Source organism: Atractosteus spatula, chromosome 25 (genome assembly GCF_055471065.1).
Source record: "Atractosteus spatula isolate fAtrSpa1 chromosome 25, fAtrSpa1.hap1, whole genome shotgun sequence".
NCBI classification, from domain to species: Eukaryota; Metazoa; Chordata; class Actinopteri; order Semionotiformes; family Lepisosteidae; genus Atractosteus; species Atractosteus spatula.
Genome location: NC_142730.1, coordinates 81,131 through 105,618, shown reverse-complemented (window position 1 = coordinate 105,618; position 24,488 = coordinate 81,131). Strand labels below are relative to the sequence as shown.

At 41.6% G+C, this 24,488-nt stretch overlaps 3 protein-coding genes and 1 long non-coding RNA gene across 5 annotated transcripts; 3 read left to right on the top strand and 1 right to left on the bottom strand.

Annotated features, from left to right (window-relative positions):
- Positions 1-298: 298 nt before the first annotated feature.
- On the bottom strand, positions 299-13,903 carry LOC148814888 (uncharacterized). The gene is made up of 4 exons (XR_016086077.1): positions 13,814-13,903; positions 6,022-6,182; positions 4,795-4,960; positions 299-706 (listed from the first exon to the last, which is right to left on the bottom strand). It is a non-coding gene; the product is annotated as an uncharacterized LOC148814888 (long non-coding RNA).
- On the top strand, positions 3,064-8,993 carry LOC148814889 (phospholipase A2 inhibitor and Ly6/PLAUR domain-containing protein-like). Its single transcript, XM_088905634.1, has 5 exons — positions 3,064-3,151; positions 5,295-5,414; positions 6,340-6,486; positions 6,930-7,052; positions 7,942-8,993. The coding sequence occupies exons 1-5, from the start codon at positions 3,103-3,105 to the stop codon at positions 8,142-8,144; spliced, it is 642 nt and encodes a 213-aa protein (XP_088761760.1). The 5' UTR covers positions 3,064-3,102; the 3' UTR covers positions 8,145-8,993.
- Positions 12,367-16,672, top strand: LOC148814887 (phospholipase A2 inhibitor and Ly6/PLAUR domain-containing protein-like). Its single transcript, XM_088905635.1, has 5 exons — positions 12,367-12,649; positions 12,896-13,021; positions 14,025-14,168; positions 15,077-15,190; positions 15,538-16,672. The coding sequence occupies exons 1-5, from the start codon at positions 12,601-12,603 to the stop codon at positions 15,741-15,743; spliced, it is 639 nt and encodes a 212-aa protein (XP_088761761.1). The 5' UTR covers positions 12,367-12,600; the 3' UTR covers positions 15,744-16,672.
- A 1,084-nt stretch (positions 16,673-17,756) lies between these two features.
- On the top strand, positions 17,757-22,822 carry LOC148814886 (urokinase plasminogen activator surface receptor-like). Of its 2 annotated transcripts, XM_088905184.1 has the most exons (6): positions 17,757-17,846; positions 18,322-18,414; positions 19,781-19,897; positions 20,889-21,032; positions 22,080-22,199; positions 22,335-22,822. In XM_088905184.1, exons 2-6 carry the CDS (start codon positions 18,366-18,368, stop codon positions 22,535-22,537), a joined length of 633 nt encoding a protein of 210 aa, XP_088761310.1. In that variant the 5' UTR covers positions 17,757-17,846; positions 18,322-18,365; the 3' UTR covers positions 22,538-22,822. The 2 variants fall into 2 exon arrangements, with proteins under 2 accessions (XP_088761310.1, XP_088761309.1); XM_088905183.1 differs by lacking the exon at positions 17,757-17,846 and having other exon boundaries at positions 18,276-18,414.
- Positions 22,823-24,488: the final 1,666 nt, after the last annotated feature.

The window sequence follows — 24,488 nt, the reverse complement described above, 5'->3', positions numbered from 1 at the left end:
TTTATTTGTATAGCGCTTTTTACAATGGACATTGTCACAAAGCGCTATATCGCTATTAACAGATTTCCGGGGCTGAACCCCCCAGTGAGCAAGCCTAAAGAGACAGTGGCAAGGAAAAACTCCCCTAGACTGAGGAAGGAAGAAAGCTTGAGAGGAACCTCGGTCCGAAAGTGGGGAGCTGTCCTCCTCGGGCCGGCACCGGGTTAAATTAGAATGAACACATACGAGAGTCGTCTGTATTTTATTATAAGATGGGAAATACAAAATCATGTACAGTATGATAGCGTCCAACTGTCACAATCGTCATCCCTTCTCTTAAGGGCACTCCGACCCTTTAGTATTTTAGTTGATTACGTGCACCTGCCCCCTGTTTTGTCTTTATTTAAGGCGGGGGCTCTCGGTATTCCTGGCTCAGCATTGGGAGATGGACGCCCGGAAACCTGCCTACCAGCGGGTCCAGGAGAGACCGTCTGAGTCCGGGGATGCCTGGTCTCGTTTCCCTGTTCTGGATCTTAACCTTGTTTGACTTGGCCGGATCTCCCGGTTCCTGGACCCTGGACTGTTTGGACTTGTTTGCCTGCCCCATGTCGCCCGAGCACCGGATCACCGTCGTCACGCCCCCCGGTCTGTCAACCCGTTGTCGACTGTTGATTTTACGGCGGATAAAAGGAGCTGGATTCTGGACCTGGACCTCCAAACAGTCCACCTTGGAATGGGTGGATAGAAGAGAGATGACAAATTGTCATATCGGTGAATGACAATGAAAACAGTAATTGGTAGTTTGCATGTCTTGCTATTCCTAAGTATATCTGAAACCTTGACTAAACAAATATGTTTTTATCCTAGCTTTGAACATTATTACGACCCCGGAAATTACACTACAGGTCTTACTTCGCTGAGAAAGTGAGCGCAAAGCCAAGATGAAGCTATAAAAGACTGAAAACGGCGATGGTTGTAAAGCTGCAGGATACTGGAACTAATTTAAGATGGTTTCTAATATGGACGCTGTTCCCCATGGCCAAAAATCGGAGCTGCCCGGCCAAGCAAAAGCGTGGAAGCTAATGGACTGTACAACAGACAGTTCAGCGATCATACAGGACGCGATCGGCATTAAAACGCGTTGTTATTCTCGCGGTTTCTCCTGTGTTTCATTCAATGGAGGTACTGTGAGCCCAACCTGTGGCGCTTCGGATTCCGGTCTCTCTCCCAACGGCAGGAGCAGAGAGGAGCTTTTCAGCGCTCAAGCTGATTCACACCTGAGGTCGACAATATGGGCAAACTGATTTATAGAACGTTTTTTTAACTTTCCCATCTTCTAAGCCTTACTGATCTTACCTCCATTGTTATTGAGTGTTTTTTTTATTACTTATTTTCATGTTTTATTTCTCGAATTCCTTTCTACAACGGTTTCACTGCAGTAATTTGTAAATTATGATTTGCTAAAATTTGGAAGTAACAAATTCCGTTTATCATTATTGTTATTAATGCTCCTTTTTATTAATTTCAGTTAAGACACTTCATCTTTATAAAATGCAGGCCTTGGTCCTTGTCTATACAGTAAGTTATATTCTTCAACACTGGTTAATAAAAGACTTCTGGTTATGATTTATTGTTCTAAATAGTAAAATCTTGTTGTGTTGGGAGCTGATAATAGGAGTGTCTGTGCAGACTGTGGTCTGGAGGGGCCCCTTTTCACAGTCTTGCCTAGCACCACAGACTGGAAGGGCCAGCCCTGGGCCCAAGGAACACGAGGTGGCATGGAGGTGCAGTGGTTGGCATTGCTACCTTGACAGCACTGGAGTCTGGAATTCAATTCCAGAGGTGGGCTGCTTTCTGTGTGGAGTTTGCATGTTCTCCCTATGTCCATCTGGGGTTCCTCCCACAATCTAAAGACATGCTGGTAGCTAGACAGCTGCTAGCTGCAGAATGGTATAGCTCTTGGCCCACCACTTCCAGAACGGTATGATTTCTTTAGAGGTCTTCTGTCCCAGTACTGCACAGGCCTAGTTGTTCTTTGCATTGCAGATCAGTCCATCAATAGAAAGGCATCTCAGCCTCAACACAATCTTGTAAAATCGATCTCCTGATGATTGGGAAGAATGTGCGAGTTGTCAGCTAGGGGAGCAGCCAAGAGAGCAGCAGGATCCAGAACTCCTGCTTCCGCTGGCAGAAACACAGCTGAAAGTTCTGAACCTTTGAACACCTGGAGAATGGCCATTGAAAGGTTTCAGTAGTGCTGATCATCGTGAAATAATGCAGAGCTTTATGAGTCTTTGGACACAAAACTCCACAATGTGGATTTTATAGCAGCCCTTAAGACATTGAGTAACTACAGATCACATAAAATAACTCGCAATAAAACGCAACCCAAATGATGCACTTTCCATCTTGATTGTTTTAGATATTGTGTTCTAGTTGAATTGCACAATGACTGAATTCCAGATCATAAAGCATTTTAATTACAAATGACACCATATGATGTGTTGCTGTTCCTCCACCCATCCAGCTCATTTGTCTTTGTCACAATCGTAATCTCTCCTCTTAAAGGCACTCTGGCTCTTTTACATTTTAGTTGATTATGTCCACCTGCCTCCTATTCTGCCCTCCTTATTTAATCCTGGCACTCGTGCTACTCCTGGCTCTGCATTGGAAGATAGATGCCAGGAGGCCCGCCTACCATCGAGTCGACCTACATCTGTGCTTGAGGGCATAGGCCTCCTATAGGCATCCTGATCCAGCTGAGTTCAGGGGGTCAGAGCGCCTGGCATCAACATCCCCAGTTTTATTCCTTGTCCTTGTATCGGATCCCGTTACGGTTTTTAACTCGGTTTGTCCTGTCTCGTTTGGATTACCTGGTATTGGACTCTTGGACTTCGCCGCGGATTTCCCCCCTGGACTCCTTGGACTTGTTTACCCTGGCCACGCCCCTTGAGCACCAGTTCACCGTCATGCCCCCGTCTGTCAACCTCTCCTGATCCTCATCATCTCCTCCCCGTCGTCCTCTTCCACTTACTTCCGGGTTATACCGTCTGCATTCGTATAAGTATTCGAACAGCTCCAGTACCTGGGTGCCAGACCTCTTGCACCCCTGCAGCTTTCAAAATGCAGCTCCTGCTGAGTGTTTCCCTTTTCTGCGGACTGCTCTGCTCAGGTAAGCTTTCTCTTCATGCACAATTACACAGGATTTCTGATGGGGAAACATTCACCGTGCTGAGACAAAGGAGCTCATGTCCTTTACCTTCTTGAGTTTCTGTCTTCTGAACCTAAAGTCCAAAATTCTATTCTTCATCCAAAGATACAGAACAAAAACAATCGGATATTTAAATGCTGTTGTCGTTAATTTCTGACTCTCCTCTGTCTTGCTCTCAGTATCATGTTACCATTAATTACAATATATTCTTTACTTTAATATTTATATAATTTTAACTTAATAGAAATCATCTTTCTAATGTTCTTATTTTAAGTGAAGAGAAGAAAATTAAAAAATAGCTGGGTACGTCCTCTTTCAGTGTAATACTGGGTTCTGTTTTGGTTTCTAATTTTCAAAACAGAAATTTTGCCTCTAGAATAGGTATAAGAAAAGTAAAAGAAGAAATATATAAACCCATGTATTATATAGTTTGGGAATGTCCTCTGTGAGACACCAAATGCATAGCGTGAGAAAAAAGTATGTTTCCCAGTACTGAGCTTTATTTAATCTTGGGGATGGAACATATTCCAGGTTTGAGTGAATTATTTTATTCTGGTCAGGATAATCTCCAATACTATATAAACTTCAATCAAATAACTTTTTATTGCAATGCAAATTAATTTTATTAATTTTAATCTTCTTGGACAACAAATGTCTCTCAGACCCGAGATTACCCTCCATTTCCTTCTTAAAACTCTGTCAAGACTACACAAGTTCTTAAAATCTTTTAAAAATCAAAATTAGTGTAAATTAGGAGCCCAACTCCAGTCCTCAAATGTCCCTGTCGGGCAGGTTTTATGAGTCTTTGAATCTCCAGCACCTTTAGAACAAGACAAGGTTTCATCTTGTCCAATTAAGTAATTAAAAAAATCAAGGACCATCTGGCCCCTCAGGATAGGAGTTGTGTTCCCCTTGTTATAAATATTGCTATATAATCCCAAATGACTCATCAGGTAAATACATTTATTTAAGCACAGGCTGATTTTAATAATTCAGGATATCATGGGATCAGTCCTGTGAAATATCACTGCCTGACAGGAATCGCCAGAGCAGTGGTGATAAATTATTAATCATAATAATGTTTACTTTCCATACTGCCTTTCATGGTAGATTTTCTCAAAGTGCAATTGGCAAAGTGCAAGAGCAGAGTTGCAATTAGTTGGCAAGACTCCTGGTGAAACAGTGACCTCTCAGTTTCCTGCTGGCCCGAGATTACATCAGTCATGGTGGCACTCCTGCAATTGGCACCGATTGGTTGTGAGTCGCTGTGCAGTTAAGAAAGTGTCAAAAGATGTCTGATCTTCCTTTCTCCTGTGTGAGTGCGTAACCTTGTCTTAATACTTATTTATGCCAGGCAGTAGCTAATGTAGGAAGCTGCGTCAGCATGCGTAGGCTGCAAAGTAACAAGTAAAGGATTATTCCATGCTGAAAAGACAAGAAAAGAAACATAATGTTTCGGCTGTGGAGCCTTCTTTTCAGGCAGCGGCTAATGCTGCCTGCCAACACTCAAAGGGTTATGTCAATCACAGGCAGCTGGGTATAAAAACTGGCTATGATCAGTCACAACTCTACAATACACAGAACTACAATTTCCATAAACTTACTGGGCAACTTCCTGATGGCATCTATGTCACTGTCCCTGTGCTGCCTGGCTGAGCTGGCTTCTAGCAGGTCCCTTCCAGCACTGGCAGCTTTACAGCTGGTTCTGTGTCACTGCTGGCGTGCTCCGAAGTAATTCACACCGGATCCCCCTTTTTTGAAGTTTATTTTCTATAAAATAAGAAAAAAAATATGGTGGGGTAGGTTGTTTCCAGAGGTATTCACAGGTCAGGAGAACTGCAAGCTGGTAGCAAGGGTTTACCTACCCGCCCCTGTGCAAGGAGCTGTTGCTGACCTCAGCCCCTGGTTATTGCTGTGAGCCAATACACAAAGCCACAGCTGATAACTTCAACCAGGTGGGCATATCATTGGAAAAGCGTCAACCAAAGGAAAAGAAAGTCATCTTCACCTGCCCACTTTTGCTTCACAGTCAAAAACTTAGTGCTGCTGACAAATAACCCATCATTGACTTTTGGGCTCTATGTCTTCTTCAATTCTCTGACAGCCTCGACTCTGAAGTGCTACAGGTGTGTAGCCATGGGTAATGAGATCTGCAGTCCCCAGCAACAATTGTGCTCGTCATCAGAGACTGTGTGTGCCTCATCAACGCTTGTAGAAAAGAGCGGTAAGAGCAGTTGCGCTGTTCTATATTACAGAAGACGGTGACTTGCCCTGGAGCATCACTGGTCACTGGGCAGGAAGGCAGTGGAGTGACACAAGGAGTCCACTGCTACCCATTGTGAGCAGGAACAGCAATTGAACCCTAGATGTTCTGCCCCAGCAGCATCATGGCTTGACTGAAAGCATTAAGTAAATCTGTGCCATTTACTTATTTTCCACTGTAAATTGAACCTTTGACACTGCAGAATCTCACTCCGTGCTGTTCATCATTTGCAAGAAGAAAAAATTAAAATCTTAGCTATTAGATTGATTTGAGTGTCTCTAAAGTAGTACTGCAATGCTCAAAATACATTGCTAGCAATCCGAACAAGAATAGGGATTGCAACAGTTTTTAAGAAAGTTGTTCGGTTGCATTGCTTCTATAGAATCATGTTTGTAGGTGAAAGCTGTCCATACACAGGTGTATTCCATTTTCTCCCACTCAAAACATCTTAAGCTCAAAAAGTGACTTACGTACAGCACGCAGGTTTCAAGCTTGTTCACATTCAGTCACTCGCTCATGAGGCAATTGCCCCACTAGGCTTCATATCAGGAGCTGTTATTATTTCTACCTGTGAAGGCTTTAAGCATCTGCAGTCCAGTCTGTTGGGTGTGACCCCTCAGTTCAGTTGGTGAAGTATTCTTTGCTTCCCCACCTGGGCTATCTGAGTTGGACTCCAGCTGGACTCTTGTGTGGTGAAAGTGTGTCCACTCTTGGTGGTTCTACCTTGTGCTGAAAAACACATTATAAAACAAAATTAATTATTGTTATAGTATCACTTTTACTGATTAGGTATCAAGTTCTCTAAGAAAGATAATGTGTCTGCACAAGGACTTGGACAGTTAGGGTCCGATGGTTCTGATTTTCTATTCTTTTCTTTTTTCCCCAGGGAATATGAAGAGAATTGTGAAGACCAGAGCTTGCTCCACAAGGCAGGACTGTGGAGAAGTTCTGTCTGTGAACCAAGGCTCTGTCCGAAGCATTTCAAATACCTCATGCTGTACAACAGACCTGTGCAATAACTTTGATGTTCCAGGTTAATACCAAGACCCTAAAACATTGCAAACACACCAAATTACAATTTGACAGAACTACTGAAATGCAGTTTGAGTAGCTCTTTAAGGAAACCCTGTTGTAGAAAAGGAATAACATTAGAGTTTTCAATGTCTGTCTTTTTTTCGAGCAATTGGGTTATGTCATGGCAATCGTTTATTCAATTAGAGCAGTAATAGTTATGGTTTGCTTGACTGCATGAAAGCTTGACCTGGTAAAATCCTTCAGAGAAAACCATAAAAAAGCGGTATGGCAATTTTGTGAACACCACAAGGTTTTTGTGCCATAAATGCAGACTTTAAAGGCCCATTTGGAGAAGCAAATCATGGTATGCTGCATCACGCAAAACTATTAAAGCAATTGTGAATGTCTTTTGTCCCCCTCTCTCTCATGCACTGAACAACCGGCTGTTCTGTCTGATTCCAGTGGTGGATGAGGGGAAGGCCAACGGACTGGAGTGCGTGATGTGCTCCGTCCTGGATCTGCAATGCTCCAATTATGAGAAAGTGCAGTGCCTGGATAATGAAGACCGGTGCTTCAAGGATGTCTGTGAGTAATAGCGAACTCTCACATTGTTGTCACTCCTCTAGCTCACTATTTGCCAACCCTGATCTTGGAGGAGCATTGTCTGCTATTTTTCATTTCAGCTCAGATCTACACCCCCAGTGCCAATCAATAGTTTAATTGATGCGTCTTCTTACTTACACTTCTAATTTACTTGTTTCTTCCATCATTCCTTAATACCAAGAATACCTGATTTTAAGGCTAGTTTTCAAATACTTTAGTCTCATCAATCTGCCTCCTGATATTTATGACTGAACAGCTCTGTGAGTTGATCAATTCATATTCACTTATTATCATTAAATGATCATTGATTATTTATGATCAGTTGATGTACAGACACAGGGTGAATGCAACACAGTATCAGACACAAAATACAATAGGAATGATGCTGTATCAGGCACATACAGTGATGGGAGGAATTTCCCTACTGCAGAGATCCAGTTGGTTACAGTCCAGGCAGTACACCTGAACGAGGGCAGTTCTGAAACTCAGAAATCAGTACTGTGTTGATACCAGTTAGAATCCCATCTGACCTTTTAAGAACTGAAAGCAAATTCACAAATATAGGCCAAACAGATAATCAATGAGATTGTGATTAAGCATTTAAGCAAGCAAATTTGGAGCAAAAACCGGAAGACATGGACCAGGCTGGGAACCACTGATTTGCCTAAAATATCTTTCACTGGGCCCATCTAGTAGAAGACCCAACTGGAGGTACTGTACAACCATGACATTTGGCATCTGAGTCATGCAGGACCACACAGTGACTTTGAGAGGCATAAAGGGTCACTAAGACTGTTGGCTGACTCTGTCTTTGATAGCCTTGTTAAAGAAAATTAAGAACAGATTTCTTTTTTGTCTGGTTTGCTCTAAGTTACTGATGGACAGACGACTTTGACTGCAAAAGGATGTGCCTCCAGGAATGTGTGTGAGAAAGTGGGAGCGAAGTCGCTGAACAGAACCGTGTCGGTGAGGTCGTACTGCTGCAAGGGGAACCTCTGCAACAGCGCTGGGCCTCATGGGCTCCTCGGACCACTGCTGCCACTCGGCCTCCTGGCCGCCAGGCTCCTCCAATGACCACGACTTCAGAAACGCACCTTCTGCTTTCCCCAATCTTTCCTGTTTGCCTCTCCAGATTTTTTTTCCCCAGCAACCTCTTATCTCAAACAAAGTGACTTTGACCTCCCTGGAGCTCATCCAAATCGCCTGGGTTGGGATGTGCTGGGAATACTGGAATTACTTAATTGTTATCTTTAAATTGACCAAATCTGTAATCTCACTCACAGCTTCATTTACCTTTGACCCTCTGTTGTGTTATCATCCTTGCTCTTATCACCACTGTGTTACAGAACCTAATTCCTAAAGCACTCAGTTAAATAAACCAGTTGCAGGGCGTCTGCTCATCTGAATAACTGCCGGGTGTTACAGGCTTTTCCCTACAACGTGATCAAACTCTTGTTGTAAAGCCACAACCGAACAGGAGGTGGCAGCAGCATCCCATTTCGGGATGGCTGGAGAAGCATCTTCCACGCTGAGGGCAGGATTTATTAAGTACTATCCAGTAATGGTCCCAGACAGACAGGTCTACCTACTTGATTTTGTTAGTTAGTGCTGTTAGTTAGAGCTCCCAGCTCTTACACAAGTTGGAGCTTTAACTGTTGCATTTTGTAAGTGAAATAAAATCCCAAACTTGTGACTAGAAATAAAATGCAGATATTCCAATGAAGCAGCTTCTCAGGTCAGTTGAGCTGTCAATGATCTGGGATGAAACCCAGCAGCTGTGTGGGGCACCAGGACTGGGCACCGCTGGTGTCTGGTTAAGGCTGCCAGTTGACCCAAGAACAAACAGACCATTTCACCCAGAGCAGGCCTGGCACCGGGCATCTGAATCAAGACACACATGAGGAGCAAAAATTGTTTGCTTAATGGAAGATGATGCTGAATTATCTCTATGAACTTTGATATCATTGTATGATAAAAACAGTATCAGGAACATTTGCATTATTTCTCAATTTTATTAATGTTTGCCTTTTGCACTCCCGTACTATAACCTTGGCAGTGCCTTTATGTGAAGCTGCACCTCGCTGCGATTCATACAGGCCATAGACCATAGATAACTTTGGTGTGGTAGCATATTTTACTGTAGCTTTGTTTTACTTATTGTAAACTAATCATTTTATACAACAAGATAAGCAAAATGAGAATGGAATTTCATTTTAAAAACGACAACCAGGTAAAACCTGTTACCGTTTTTCTTATGTCTACCACAAGTCAAAGTCTTGTCGAGCTCTGTGTGTCTGGGCCACTCCTGTCTTCACTGACACAACTGTGGTCAACCCTCAGCTATCTGGAATAACCAAACTACGAGAGAGGTGGCGAACTCTGGCGGTGCTGTTTCAAGCTGCAGGCACACTATAACTGTACTCAAAAGCATTTGACAATGCAAAATCAACAATCTGACCTTCTTCCGACAACGCAATGATACTCTTTTTGTGGTTCAGAGGTTATACTTTTATCATGGATAATATGAATGCATATTTTTTTTAAAAAACAATTATCACTTTCGTCTGATCTGGAGAACCACAGCCACACCAAATTGTACAGAATGTATAAGTAACAACTTACACAATCATTAAACCTATCAGCTCACTTCTTAAATATTTTATGTAGACACACAATCACCTAGTGGTGTGGTAGCTGTGTACTTTTGATTAAAATGTCAAAGGAGATTTTTTTTTAGAATTGATTGAACTAGATGAATAACCTATTTAATTATCAAGGTTCAAATTGTTTTCAGATTCAAAACAAGCATAAAAGTGAAACAAACTTTTTGAATGCTGCCATTTAAAAGGTAACTTGAAATTTGTACTCACAGTATTGCAAAGATCTGGAAATAACTCTATGTTTAATACACATCACCTGTGTTTTTATAATCTAATTTTAGAATATATTAGAGTTTGAAAATGAAAATAAGATTTGGAAAACAACAATGAAATAGGACCAGGGAGCCTGTCTTCAGTCATCAAGGGCTGCTGTTCAGCAGCTCTCTTTAAATCTCCAGTTTCTCAAGAGCAAAGGAAAAACTTTGAGTTATCTAAATAAGCAATTGGTGATTTCGATTAAGTGATTAAGTGCACAGCTTGGAAGGAAAACCAGGAACCTGCTGGTCCCCCAGAACTGGATTTCTAACCCATGATGGATCCATCATATGCCTAAGAAGTTAATCAAGTCAATCTCTGTTATTAACCCCAGCATCCTGACCAAAGTTCTCATTGGCCTTTCCCAATCATGGTCTCCTAATAATCCCCATCTCTGAACCGGCTTCATCACTCTGTTCTCCTCCCCACTGAGAGCTGCTGTGTGGGAGCGAACTGGAGCATCATCCAGGTGGGGCTGCAACCTGCTGGTGGTGGAGGGGATCCCCGTTATCTGTATAGTATTTTTGAGTGAAGTTCACCTGAGAATGGGAATGAACTCTTCTCTCTTCTTCCTTATGACAGATGATTTAGGAGTGTAAAAGCCCAGACCTCTAGGTTTAAAGAAAGCCTCTACCCCACAGCCTCAGGACTTCTAAACTTCACCTCTTAAAAACTACCCCTACACCCCTCTGTTTTTGCATTGAACTCAAAATACTGCCACTGCATGATTTACACCACTGCTATCTAAATGCAGGTTATTATTATAGCTACTACCATGTTCCTGTCTCCAAGAACAATGATGTCATCTGTTATGTGATTTTCATGTGAGGAAAACACTCAAGTAAGCATTTTAATGTAGTCGGGTACAAATGACAATAAACTTGAGCTTGAGTTTGGAGTGTCCTGAAAAGTGTTATATAAGTGTAAGGATTAATATTAACTTTCTAGATCACTGCTCATTGTTTTTTAGGTAGCAGGGCTGTATCACTTAAGAATCTAGATCAGATCTGTTTCCACCTCCTGCTCCTCTGCAATGAATAGTCCACAGTCTTTACAGCAGTAGTGTCCACCCCTTGCGCTGGAGAAGCCCAAGTCCTTCAGGTGTGTATACAGTAGCCCCAACACCTGTCAATAATTGGTTTCATTAATTAACTATTAACTCACGTGGAACTGATACCGACACGTCTGTAAAGACACAAAACCTGTTTAGAACCGAGGTACTAAAAAATGCCAGACATTAAAAAAACATATGTTCTGAACCAGCTACGAAAAAAGAAAACTCTCAAACTAAAAATCGAGTTGAGTCATTAAACCAAACGCAACATGCGAACTTGTACACTGACTTTGTTCACAACTCCGGAGAAATTGAATCCGAATCTAATTAGAAAACTAAAAAACGTTTAAAAAATCTGAAGCAATAAGTTGCCACTTTCAAAAACCAATTTCGAAAGTGCGCTAAAAACACATTTCGTCAGTCAATACTGTGACTGGATTTAGGAAATATATTTTATGTTTCACAAGAAGTAGACGTTTTACACTCTTGTAATTAAGGGATAATAAACGTAGATCCCCGTCTTATTTGTAAGATGTACAGATATGTTAAAAGCTAAACAATAACTACCTGAAAGTTGTCTTTAAAATCAAACTGTTCCAAAAAAATCTTATCTTTGAAAACGTTTCAGTTTTCGTACGCAGTATATACAAAAAATACCAGAGCTAACAGGCCGTCTTAAGTTTTCTTTAAGCCATGAAAGTTTAAATGACACCCTTTTAAAACGACTACAACGAAACTGTCATACTGTACATTGATTTTTTGTGCTTGCTTGAGACTGATGTCCTATTAAGCCTTAACAAAAAAAACAACCTCAAACAACACTTTCAAACTGAGGTCAAACTAGACGTTACACTGTCCGAATTTAAGCGTTTAAAGCACAGCTGTGGTTTCACTAGGGAAGGAAATATTTGTTTGAAATTAAACAGATTTAGTGAGAATGGTGTTCGATTGCCATTTGAGATCCTGGAAGAAAAATGATGCATTTGGGATTTATTTAGTATGAAGTCTAACAAGAGCCACTCCTCTAAAACAAGCTGTAATTTTTCAACGATTAAATCATACATCAAATTATCTTAATTTAAGCATGTACAACCAGAATGTCATACAGTTACTTGTTTTCCTTAAATCATTGTGTTTTTCCTAACTCTAACTCAACTTGTCCAGACAAGATCATCAGGGAAAGGTTCGGAATGGAAGTGTGTTACTACTGCTGATATCCCGGATCTGGCGGAATTTCTGCCGAATTAATAAAGCAAGCGGCATCACGGTTTTGAACTCGTGACTGGAACATAAAATTATTTATTCCTCCCTTCCTACAGCCACGAAGGGAAGTCTGTTTTTATCTCACAGTGTAAGAAATCCTGGTTTAGCTTTCCGCATTGATTAAGCCTTCAAGACGTTGAGAAACAATTACCGTCCACGAAGATTACGCACCGGCTGAGATTTCTTTTGAAATCGGTTTAAGATGAAACTTCATGTTTTTTCCCCTTGCTTTATATTAATTGAAAGTTGCAGCCCGTGTAATATTTACACAGATCATCACCACTCGTGAACAACGACAATGAGCCTGTTGGTAAAAGCCGTTCTTTTCTGCGGACTGTTGCAGCCAGGTGAGACTCCTCAGCGACGCTGGGAGCTCATTTATTGAACCCCGTAATCTAACTAAAGATAGGACAACTTTAGGGTCTTGAATCGATTTCAAGACTTTTGTTTTGCTTATTTATTGATTAAACGGTTTACAAGTGAAACGTGCAGAAAATCTTTAGCTTGATTTTACATAGCTCCTAATCGCAGCTCACTGGAGCAAGAGGCTTTTTTTTTCCTCGTTTCTAATTCTATTTTGCTCCTATCGGTAGTTTCCCCTCTTAGGTGTTTCGACTGTTCCCAGTTTGATTCCCAGCCGTGTCGCGAGAAGGAGAAAGACTGCTCCTCTTCAGAAACCTCCTGTCTCGCCGCAACAGCAACAACAACTTTCACTGCAGGTAGGAGAAACGCTGAGCTTCGTCCTCAAGTATTTTTTCGCTGTGTCTGACTTCCCTTTACAAAACCGGACCAACGGTTTAGAAATTAAACAATTCATTTACAGCTCTTACCATGTTGCAGAAGTTGCAGAATCCATGTGACAGTTTAAATGAAACATTACTAGAATTAAATACATCTGGCAATTTCAGTTCACTTATTTTTTCAAAGCTGTATGGCTCCAATCAGACCTTTAATACCTTTAAAGCATGTTTGGAGGCACAATGGATAGCCCTATGAACACAAAAACACCTAATGGAGAATTTATTTTCCAATAAATAAATAAATTATTCTTGTTAATCTTTTAGACAAAATATGGCAATTTTTTAATAAGTAAAACATACTTAATTGCAATTTAACTTATACAATACCATAGTGTTAAAGGCAGTGCATTGTGTCTAATTTTGTACATTTTAACAGAGAGATCTGCATTTATTTCATTTGAATAAACATTGTTCGACAGTGGACAGAATGTCCAACTGTTATAAAAAACAGTTACTATTATTAAAAACACTGACTTTACATCAATATTTATGCAGTCTGAGTAGTTTATTCATACTGTAGTACTTTCTGTGAGGCTACATAAGGTATTATAAAAATTACAACACTATATCACTATTATTCCAACAGTCATAACTAGTTTATATGTTTTTATTTAGGCCAAGTCTAATCCTAGCACTACCTTTAATCCTAACCCTATCTCTAAACCTAAATGATGAACGCGAGTATCTGTTACATATTAATGAAAAAATTACCTTAAGGACTTGACTTCGTAAACACACGCAGAAGGAACTGTACTGCCCAGACGAAGACAGTTATTAAAGAATATGTGGGCTTCACTGTATAAAATGTGGTTTTGCAACTGGAGTTAGAATGTATAGGGACTATTAATTAGACAGTCTGCATTGTACTTTCCTAGTGGGTACATACGATTTAGCAACATCCTTAATTGTTCGTTTTCAACAGGCGGTATCACAAACGCATCTGTAAAGACGTGTGTGGCGCCCCCTGTCTGTGGAGGACCTATCTCCATAAACCTAGGATTTTTAAGGACGACGGTGGCAACGCAGTGCTGTAGCACGGATCTCTGCAACACTGCGCCTTTCCCCGGTGAGCCCAGCTGCACGAAGAGCATCAAAGGAACACATCGATTATGTTCTGGGGGCTCATATGTGTGTTGGATCATAAAAACCTAAGAATATAAGAAAAGCTTTAAATGAGAGGCCATCAGGCCCATATCAATGATATCTCCAGGTGTTTTAAACAATGTGGAAGCAGAATTCATTGCAGCCCCAAGATTCTCCACAGAACAAACTCTCTGCAGATTTAATTATTTTGCATGTATCATCAATAAGATTTGTTTCATATTTGTAAAAACATGTTAATCACAACAGAAGATAAGAGCTGTGGGCTTTAAGGCTTATGTATTAGGCAAGCAATTTTTAATAAATACCTTGGTTTTTCCAAATATAGCAGAATATTTACATATATTGCAGTAAAAGGGGACCCACTGCATGCATCACTGAATGGTAGCAGGTCATCAGCTGTCATTCACCTGTAGCCCCACTATGCAGTAGATTATGCAAAACTGACCTGCTGCCCTCACTACATGAATTACCTCACCTATTGAGTTAAGGGGGGGTATTTAGGTAGGCTAGATGGTTCAAACCCAGGATGGAATTTAGACAGTTAGGACAGGATTAGGGTTTGGATGTCCCAGCTTTATATCTCAACCCAGTGCCACTGGACTTTGAAAGACTCAAGTAGTGGTCATGCCCTTGGTTTGTCCTCTCAGCTGAGTGGCTGGTGCCTCCTACAGCAGTGCACTCCCCACCATACCTTTGACATGGGCAACCTCCTTCATCTTTTTTTTTCTTGGAGGTCTTCCATCCCATCTTCCAGGAGCAAGCCCAGCCTTGCATAGCTTCTGAAACCCAGGGAGAGTGGATTAGAGGGTGGTGATGCTACTTTTTGAGGGCATCATTTTGGTAACTTGTCTGTCCTCTGTGTATCTGCAGCCCCATACAAAGACACCACTCCCAACGGCCGCCAGTGCTTCACCTGTGTGGACAACAACTGCACCGAGAAGCTGAACTGCCTGGGGAATGAAGACCGCTGCTTCCACTCCTCAGGTCAGAGGCACCTCTTGGAATGAAACCCAGCCTGGGAGGAAAATATGAGAAAGAAAGTACTTCCCACTGGGTGACTTCATATTATTATAGAGGCCCTGTTGAGTCGGGGTGGGTTGTAATGGCATAAGGGTGATTATGTAAATTTCCATTTGCAAGACAAGATGCAAAAACAGAATGAAATAGAATGACATTTGATGCACCCTAAGACTTTGAAGAATAGAACTGGTTGATTCTCACAATTACAGTTTTGGAGCACAAGTGTCTAATTAATAATTAAGGAACATTTCTTCCTTCTCTGTGATTGTTTGCATAATACATATTTGTGTTTTTTTCTGTTATTACCACAGTGGTTTTTGCTGAAGGCCAGGCAAGCACTGTGAAAGGATGCCTGAGCCAGTACGCCTGTACCAAGGGGGCCTTGACAGTTCTTGATGCAACATTAAATGGAGAAGTGAGGTGCTGCAAGGGCAGCTTGTGCAACAGCGCCTGGCATGCAGGACAGCAGCTCTTCCTCTTGCTGGTGTCTCTTGCCTCCATCCAACTCTTCTTCTGAGCACTGGCGAGCAGCTCCAACCATCTGTCTTCTCACTACTTCATCCAAATCAGGGTCACAGGAGAGTTGGAGCCCATCTTGGCAAGCAACAGGCACAGGGCAGGATACAGCCTGGACAGGACACCAGTCTATTTCAGGGCACACAGACAGACACTCACACCAGGCCAGTTTTCACCACAGACCTCTGTCCGGGTTCACAAATACAATTAAATATAAGATATCTGTCCAGTCTGTTATCTTTCCAAATTCTGATGTTGACCTAAATGCTGATCTATTAAATAATAAATAAGTTGAATACTAAAGTGTACTTTAATTGTATGATGAGGGCTTCACATTAGTTTTGAGTCTGTTTTAAATGTTTCAATATTTTAAAAGTTGCTTAATCTTCCTGAACAATCAAACTTAAACCTATATCTGAGGAATATACAGACATATTCAGACCCGTCCACTTTTTATACACTTTGTTGTGTTGGAGACAAATGAGAGATTTCATTTTTTTTAAATAAATTTGCAAAAATTCCTAAAAACATGTTTTCATTTTGTCATTATGGGGTATTGTGTGTCAATTGATAAAAAAGAATCAATTAAATCCATTTTGAAATATGTTTACAACACAAAAAAGTGGAGGGGTCTGAATACTTTCTGAAGGCATGTAAATATCTTGCTTTGTTTAGGATTCTGCTATCTAAACAAACAGAACAATTAAAGGAAGCACAAAACTTATTTGTAAGTATTATGATTATGTAATATGATTACAAAAACTGCTGTCTCAAAATGCCTTTCTCCTTAAGAAATTAGAAAAAATAGTAGTTGTTAACATTTCCAAAAATGTCAGTACATTTTGTTCCATTATATCTGTAACAAAAACAGTTTCTAGCTTTGGACAATCATGTCAAAAAGAAAATAAAAGTCTTTGAATGCATTCCAAATACCTTCTTCACTGCTCTCCAGTGAAGTGATGTTGTCAGCTTTCTATCATTGTTTTTTTTTACTGGTAGCAGCTTTTCCACCACATAGGCTGAGCTCATGAGGCCTACAGGTGAGGAGCCTGGTCCGTACTGGGCTGAGAGACCTCCCAGGAAAACCCAGCTGCTGCTCTCAGCGGTGCTGGTGGACCAGCAGGAGGCCTGCTTCTTTTAAATATCAATATACCAAAAAACTCTGATGGGCCAGTATTAAGACTTGCTCCTGAAAGATCTCATGGCACTTTCAGAGAGAACCCTGGAAAATGCTACTGAGGGCTTCTACAGTCCGTTCCTCCTAAAATATCTTTGCTCTTAATTCAGTTGGAGGAGTAATTTCTTCCTTTTCTACCCACCACGGTGCTGTGTTGCCTCTTGCACATGTCACTCGAGTGGGTGCTGTGAATCAGTAGTGGGTGAAGTGGGTCAGTTCGTATATTTAAAGCTGCATTGGGATCAAGCTCTATGTAAATAACTATTACATTGCTATAGTGAAGTATAGTTACACTCTAGTACAGACTGAACACGTTTTCATGAAGCTGTTGTTAAAATGTTTTCAAAGCGAAGTTGCCACGATCGGCTATATAGGAAATATTTGTTCAACTTATTTGAGGTTGTCGCAAACCTACATCTTAGGACACGCTGAATTTGTGTTTGTTAAAGCATAACAAAAAATTGGGTAATGAAGCATTTATGAAATGTAAACTGCAGCACAGGAAATGTCTCCAGAATATTTGTTAACATAAATTGCACAAATCAGTCTCCAGTTTTTTTTATAATTTCACATGAGCCTTTCAAAGTTAGATTGCAAATACCATAGCTGTGGAAATCGGGTGTTGTGTCATTTGATTTTTTTTTCAATTTGAGTAATTATGGTGGTGATAATGTACTATAATAATTTCATCATTTTGTTTGGGTTGGGACACTGCTTCCATCATAGCGAACAGTCTGACAATCTGGATTGTCTGAGTCTCTTACTAAATCAGGAAAAATCAAATACTGGTATTTAACCAATAGTAATATAGACAATGATAGGATCAGTGATAACAATCTTCTGCCTCCTTATCTGAACTTCCTGGCTTGATCACACACAATACCGGCTGATCAAGAGATTCCAGCTGCAGCAGATTTTACATAACAGGTAAAAGAAATGATTTCCTAAATACTTTTTTACTGAAATCGATGAGCCTTTGGAAGAAAAATACGAAGACTTTCTGACGCTAGAGGAATAGACTTGCCTCAAAAAGATGACTTGAAAATGTTCTTAATCATATGAAAGTGACTAGCGCTGTCCAGGAACAGGGCGACACATTTTGCTTATAGCCTGTCTCTATGCTCTTATTCGCCTGACATCTCTCTGTCAGACCCTTTTGAAGTTTACTTCTTCAGCCGTGAACTGATCATTCTGGAGCGCCTGTTATTCGTTATATAAACTCTGCTCTTAGCTTATTAAACGGCAAGCATGTGTAACCCTCAGAAGAAACTCATTTTAAGTTGATTTAAAAACAGATAAGGGCTTTAAAACAAGACCTAAACGTGGGGTCCCAAGAAACAATGAACCAATGACATTATGCCAATAGTACCTGCTTCCTCTTTCTGCGCCTATATATTCATAGGAACAAGCACTGCACCGCTTCCACGATCTCAAAGAGGAAGGAAGATGAGGTTACTGGCGATACTTCTAGCTTTGTGGGAACTCTTCCACTCCGGTAAGCCACTTTGAAAAAAAGTCATTTAAATTTTGCTATGCTTTTATAATATGCGTGTTGGTTTGTTTAAACGTAGCTCATTTTCTTCTCACAAAATCGAGAATTATATAAAGTAGCTTTATTGTTACAGAAGAGCATTGCGGACATCAAGGAAAAAACATCCTGAGCTGTGTCGTAATTAGGAGACAGCAGTGATCATGCGAGTTTGTGAACAACGTGTTACACTGCCGAGAGCTCAGCGGGACCTATGGGGTCAGTGTTCTGGACAGTGCAACGCTGCAGAATGTGCGCGGACTTACGTTGCTCTGGAGTTATTCCTAATAAATTGTTACAGTTTGTACCTCATGTGACAACAGTTTTAACCATGAGAACACAAACACGTAGCCTTTAACAAGAACGAGAGCGCCGTGGACTGGATTCCACAGTTTAAAAGTGAAAGTCCCAGAAATTATGATAATGTAGGTGTTGTGTGACAGGTGTGCAATCGCGTGATGATCACATACAGTACTGCCTCGTCATTTCGTAAACACAAAATTATTTAATATTTCGTAATTACGATAAAGTACTTTCTTGCGTACGATATTGTGATCAATATGAAGAAACCGCAGGGGAAATCAAGTCCGTGCGTATTTTGCAGTGGTTCATGTTGTTGGGAATACTTAACCCACAGCTCCAGCAAAGCTGTCGGTGTACAATTAGATCTAGATTGTTTATCCATTCACGTTCATTCCTGTCTCGGAATTATGAGATAACTCAGCATTTTTTATTCTTGAAGGCAGGAGTGCACTTCCGTAACTTGTTTATGAACTGTGAGGGTACAACGGTGTCGCAAATAAAGCTCGACTTTCAAAAAGGGTAGATATAAGAACTAGATTGTTTATTTTTCTCTAATTATCTTGTATTAACAGGCTTGCGTAACAATTGCCCCCGTCACGTTGTGTAATCATGAGCAAATCAGTATTGAGAGCAACAAGCATTTCAATGCACTGTATTTCCTCATAGATTGAGATATTGAATTGCATACTGCTGGTCTTACATATACTCTATAAACTTTCACACGTGCGCTCCTTCGGCCCGATTTTCAAAATCGGTAAAATAATCTGGAAGATGGTTAAATCTAATTAAAACTTTCTTTTAACTCTTCAGATAATATCGTAAAATATAATGCACGGTGCACGGTGCTTTCTGTGCCAATTATTTGTAAAGGGGTCGATTAACAGAAACCACTAGACCTAGTTCCCATTTTGTCAGTTTTGGAAATTAGGCTGTTTGGGATATATTTTAAATGCAATATTTAATGTTCAAAGTGCGATGTTCTGCCATATGAATTCCCAGAACTATATTTTCTTCCTTCGATATTTAATAGTTTCCGCGCTGAAGTGCCTCCAGTGTGACGGGACGGGCGCCGAGCCCTGCACTCCTGACGAGCAGGAATGCGCGCCGCGGCAGAAATGCGCCTCCGTGACAGAGCTGCGCACTCTAGGTAAGGGCTTCGCAGGAGCTCCGTGAAGTTGCCCTCCCTACAGAGAGCGCAATGAGCTCCACCGCACTCGCTTTTGCTCAGTCTGTGCCGGTTTGCGCCATTGAAAATAGCGTCCCAAGTGTTTTCCTTCCAGAGCTATAGCGCCATCTTTTGGGGGGGAGGGCAGACTGTCAGGTGACTCGTTTACCGGGGTTGTTGAGTGAGATCACACCCAAAAAAAAAAAGGCACTACACCTCGGCAACGAAAATACCTTAGACGATATTTTCAACTGTACAAACCGGCACAGACAGAGCGCAAGCGAATGAGACCGGTTCAGTTCTGGGGAGTGAGTGAGTGACGATACATCCTAAGCTCGACTGTCCAAACCAGCACTAACGGAGCACTCATGAATCTGGAGGGTTTCCCTGTAATGTCTGTAAGGGTGCCAACTTCATGGAGCTGACTAAACTGCCTGGCACTAATATTTTTTTTTTCGAGAGCAGAGCCTAAGAGACCGTTTGTTTACACCTGTTATCCCACTAAAAAGTAGATTAATTAATGCATTACTTAACAAAATTAATTTTGTTAAATGATTCTGATTTCATTCCATTTGTGCAGGACGTTGCATATTTTATTAAACATCAAGTCTTTTAGAAGATGCTAGGCTGTACTGACAGCACACACATAAAAACAAATTATTCTGATCCATTCGATTACCGAGCTGGCACTTATCTGAACACTGTTAATTTTGAATCTTTGTATACAATTACTGGAGCAAAAACTCCACAGTACTTACAACACAAATATAGCACAATGCTTCTCAATGCACATGCAATACGTTTATTTTATCACATAATGCTTGTAGAATTATGAAACTATGCAGAACGATGAAGAAGCAGGTGTCTATTACTAGCAATATTCATGAATACCTCTGATTATAATAACAATAATCAACACCAGAATGGATGCGGAGACTAAACCGATTACCTTTTTTCCATGTATGTTTTCCAGAGAATGTCTCCAGAACTATATTAACTAAGACTTGTATAGACCAAGAGCAGTGTGGACACAACTCCTTGACCACTGTGGGCTTCAGCAGGGCTGTGAACGCGCAGTGCTGCTCCACCGACAAGTGTAACACCGACACTGCGCCAGGTAATAGCAGCTCAGCCCCGTCACTGTGAATCTGACAACCTGGAAGAACCACCAGTATTCCACTGCACCCGTGCATAACAACCCTCCTCCAGGAGGCAGAAAGCAGCACAATATCGCTCCTACATGCCTGTTGCTTCTAGGCAATAGCAAGGAACTAACGTCTCTTGCTAGCCTAAACCACACTACATTACTGTGTTTTACCCTGCTTCTTGATATTCAGAGACTGCTATTCTTTAAAACTGCTAGTTTCTCTAGTGGTGGACACGGAACCCGACACCCCAATATGAAACCGTATTTACCCATGAAACTCTCGCGTTGTCCGATAGGGGGCGCCGCGTCACTCAGCCTCAGTCCCAGAGCTGCGAGCGCCGGTTGAAGGCTGGGAATAGATGGTCCGCGAGGGCGGGGATTTAGTAACAGGTGTGGCTCGTGTTTGAGCTCAGAACAGCGCGTGAATCGCGGGCTGCAAAGGGGGAGTCAGAGCCACTGTAAGATCAGCACGAAACGATCCGTGATAGGAGACAGCAGTCGAGTTTAGAAAGTAGTTATGAGGCAGTAATATCGAGAAGTGGTTTAGTCTGAATTATTGTATTAGAAATGGATTTGTATGAGTTCAGATCCTGCTATAATGTTATTCTACTCTTGGGAAAAGTGCTCCACTCGGAGATTTGCTATGATACCCAACTATAAGAGGGTACAGACACGTAGTTGGCGATTTGAATACAATTGTTAGCTACAGAAATGTTTCTAACGTGTCTGCCTCGATGTTTTTTTTCATAATTTTATATATTTTTAATTATTTTCCCATTGCATCTGAATTATTTACTTTGTTTATTTGGTTTATGTAGTATTCTATAATATATAGTATATTTTATAAATCGTTCTCTGCCTCTGCTATGACAATATCTTTTTGCACTGATAAAACCTTTAACTGATTACCTCTTTTTAAGAATAAAAAAATAAAGTGGCACGAGTGTACCGCTTAAATTCCTGCAGAATCGGGGATTGTATCGACAGTCGGCTCTTAAGGCTCGTGTTGTATTCCAGTTTCGGAGCGCGGGATGCCGAACGGACTGGTCTGCGCCGCCTGCTACAGCACATCGGGACAGTGCGGAAAAAACACGGTGGAGTGCCTGGGCAGCGAGAACCGCTGTTTTTTACACAACGGTGGGTGATGGTACATTTATAACCGCCTACCGAGAGCTTATCCTCCAACGCGTGAGCCTGTGGCTGACAGCGGATGAGTGTGGCGCCTCTGTCACTCAGTCGATCAACCTCTATCTTCTCTCCCTCTCTCTTCAGAAACCAATTACAAGGACGAGATTTTACTGAAAGGCTGCATTTCACAAGACATCTGCCGGTCAGAGTTTCTGTTCCTCCGCGGCTCCGGCTCTGTGTCGATCTCCTGCTGTACCGGCCACTTGTGCAACACGGCGCCACGCCTCGGAGAAGCCGGACTGTTCCTGTTTCTGGTCGCTTCGCTGGCCGCTGTTTTTGTCATGTAGCGAGGGCGCTAATCTTCCCCCGGAGCTCAAAACTTACGGCACTGACTTGTTAATGTTACTTCGACTGCCTGTGAACGAAAGAACGCATACCTAATGACCTATTTCGACTTTTCTCCTCCGAATTGTTTTCTATTACTCCCTTGTCTGCAATGAGCTCTTCCTGGTCGGGTGATCTCAGTCACGCGTGATCCCGGAGGGACCATTACTATGTAGTCCGAAGTGGCTACCCAGTGGGCAAAAGACGTATAATATATGTCTATTAAACGCATACCTTAGACGTCTAAATGTGGTCCGCAATTCGTCTAGAATGAAATTCTAATATACGTCTATTGTTATACGTCAATTATACGTCTATGATTAGATGTTCATTATACGTAAATGGTTGGAGTTCTATTATACGGATAAATTTAGAGGACTATTATACATATATGGCTGGGGTTCCGGATAACTTTAGAGGACTATTATACGTATATGGTTAGAGGTCTATTATACGGATAACTTTAGAGGTCTATTATACGTATATAGATAGATACTTTATTGATCCCTTGAGGGAAATTGCAGTGCAACAGCAGCTTAACACAGACAACACAGCCACAGTGTAACGAATTATATAATAATAGTACAATATATACAATACAATACAAGAGTTACTCACAGTCCGGACACACAAAGAACAAACTAGAACAGAACAGTACACAGAAAAATCGTATCACACATATGATTATAAATATAGATGTAAATATAGATATAGATATAAATGTATTGCACAGGTCCCTGGCATATATTGCACAAAAAATGGTTGTAAACGGGAAAAAGAAAAAGAAAAAGAAAGAGAACAGATGTAGCAGTAGATGTGTGGATGCGTTCAGTCCAGAAACAGGTCACTGTCAATGTTGCCTCTGCCCAGACGCAAGGTGGATGCGTTGTACAGTCTTATGGCAGGAGGCAAGAATGACCTCCTGTAGCGCTCCCTGTCACACCGTGGATGGATCAGTCTATTGCTGAACGTGCTCTTCATTTCTACAAGCCTGTCATAGAGGGGATGGGAGATGTTGTCCATGATGGCCTCTAGTTTGGACACCATTCTCCTCTCAGCCACTACCTCCAATGGGTCCAGGTCAGACCCAATGACAGAGCTTGCTCTCCTGATGAGCTTTTTCAGCCTTTTAGAATCCACTGCTCTAATCCCAGAGCCCCAGCACACCACTGCGTAGAAAATGGCGCTCGCTACCACCGACTGATAGAACATATGTAGCATCTTACTACACACATTGAAGGACCTGAGCCTCCTCAAGAAGTAAAGTCGGCTCTGTCCCTTCTTATAGATGGCCTCGGTGTTCTTAGACCATTCCAGTCTATCGTCGATGTGCACTCCCAGGTACTTGTACGAGTCCACCATCTCCACGCCACTCCCATGGATGTAGACAGGAGTAGGTTTGACCTTTTTCCTCCTAAAATCTACCACCAGTTCCTTTGTCTTTGTTACATTCAGTTTCAAGTGGTTCACCCCACACCACTCCACAAAGCTGCTGACCAGTCCTCTGTACTCCTCCTCCTGCCCACCCTTGATACATCCCACAATTGCAGAGTCATCTGAGAACTTCTGCAGGTGGCATGACTTTGAGTTGTACTTAAAGTCCGAAGTATAGAGGGTGAAGAGGAATGGAGAAAGAACTGTCCCTTGAGGTGCCCCTGTGTTACTCACTACCTGTTCAGACACACAGTTCTGAAGTCTCACAGACTGTGGTCTGCCTGTCAGGTAGTCAGTGATCCACGAGGTCGTGGAGGCATTGACTTGCATCTCCTCCAGCTTCCTCCTTAGAAGTAAGGGCTGGATGGTATTGAAGGCACTGGAGAAGTAGAAAAACATGATCCTTACAGTGTTGCCAGCCCTGTCCAGGTGTGAGTAGTCCCTTTGCAGCATGTAGATGATCGCATCCTCCACACCAAC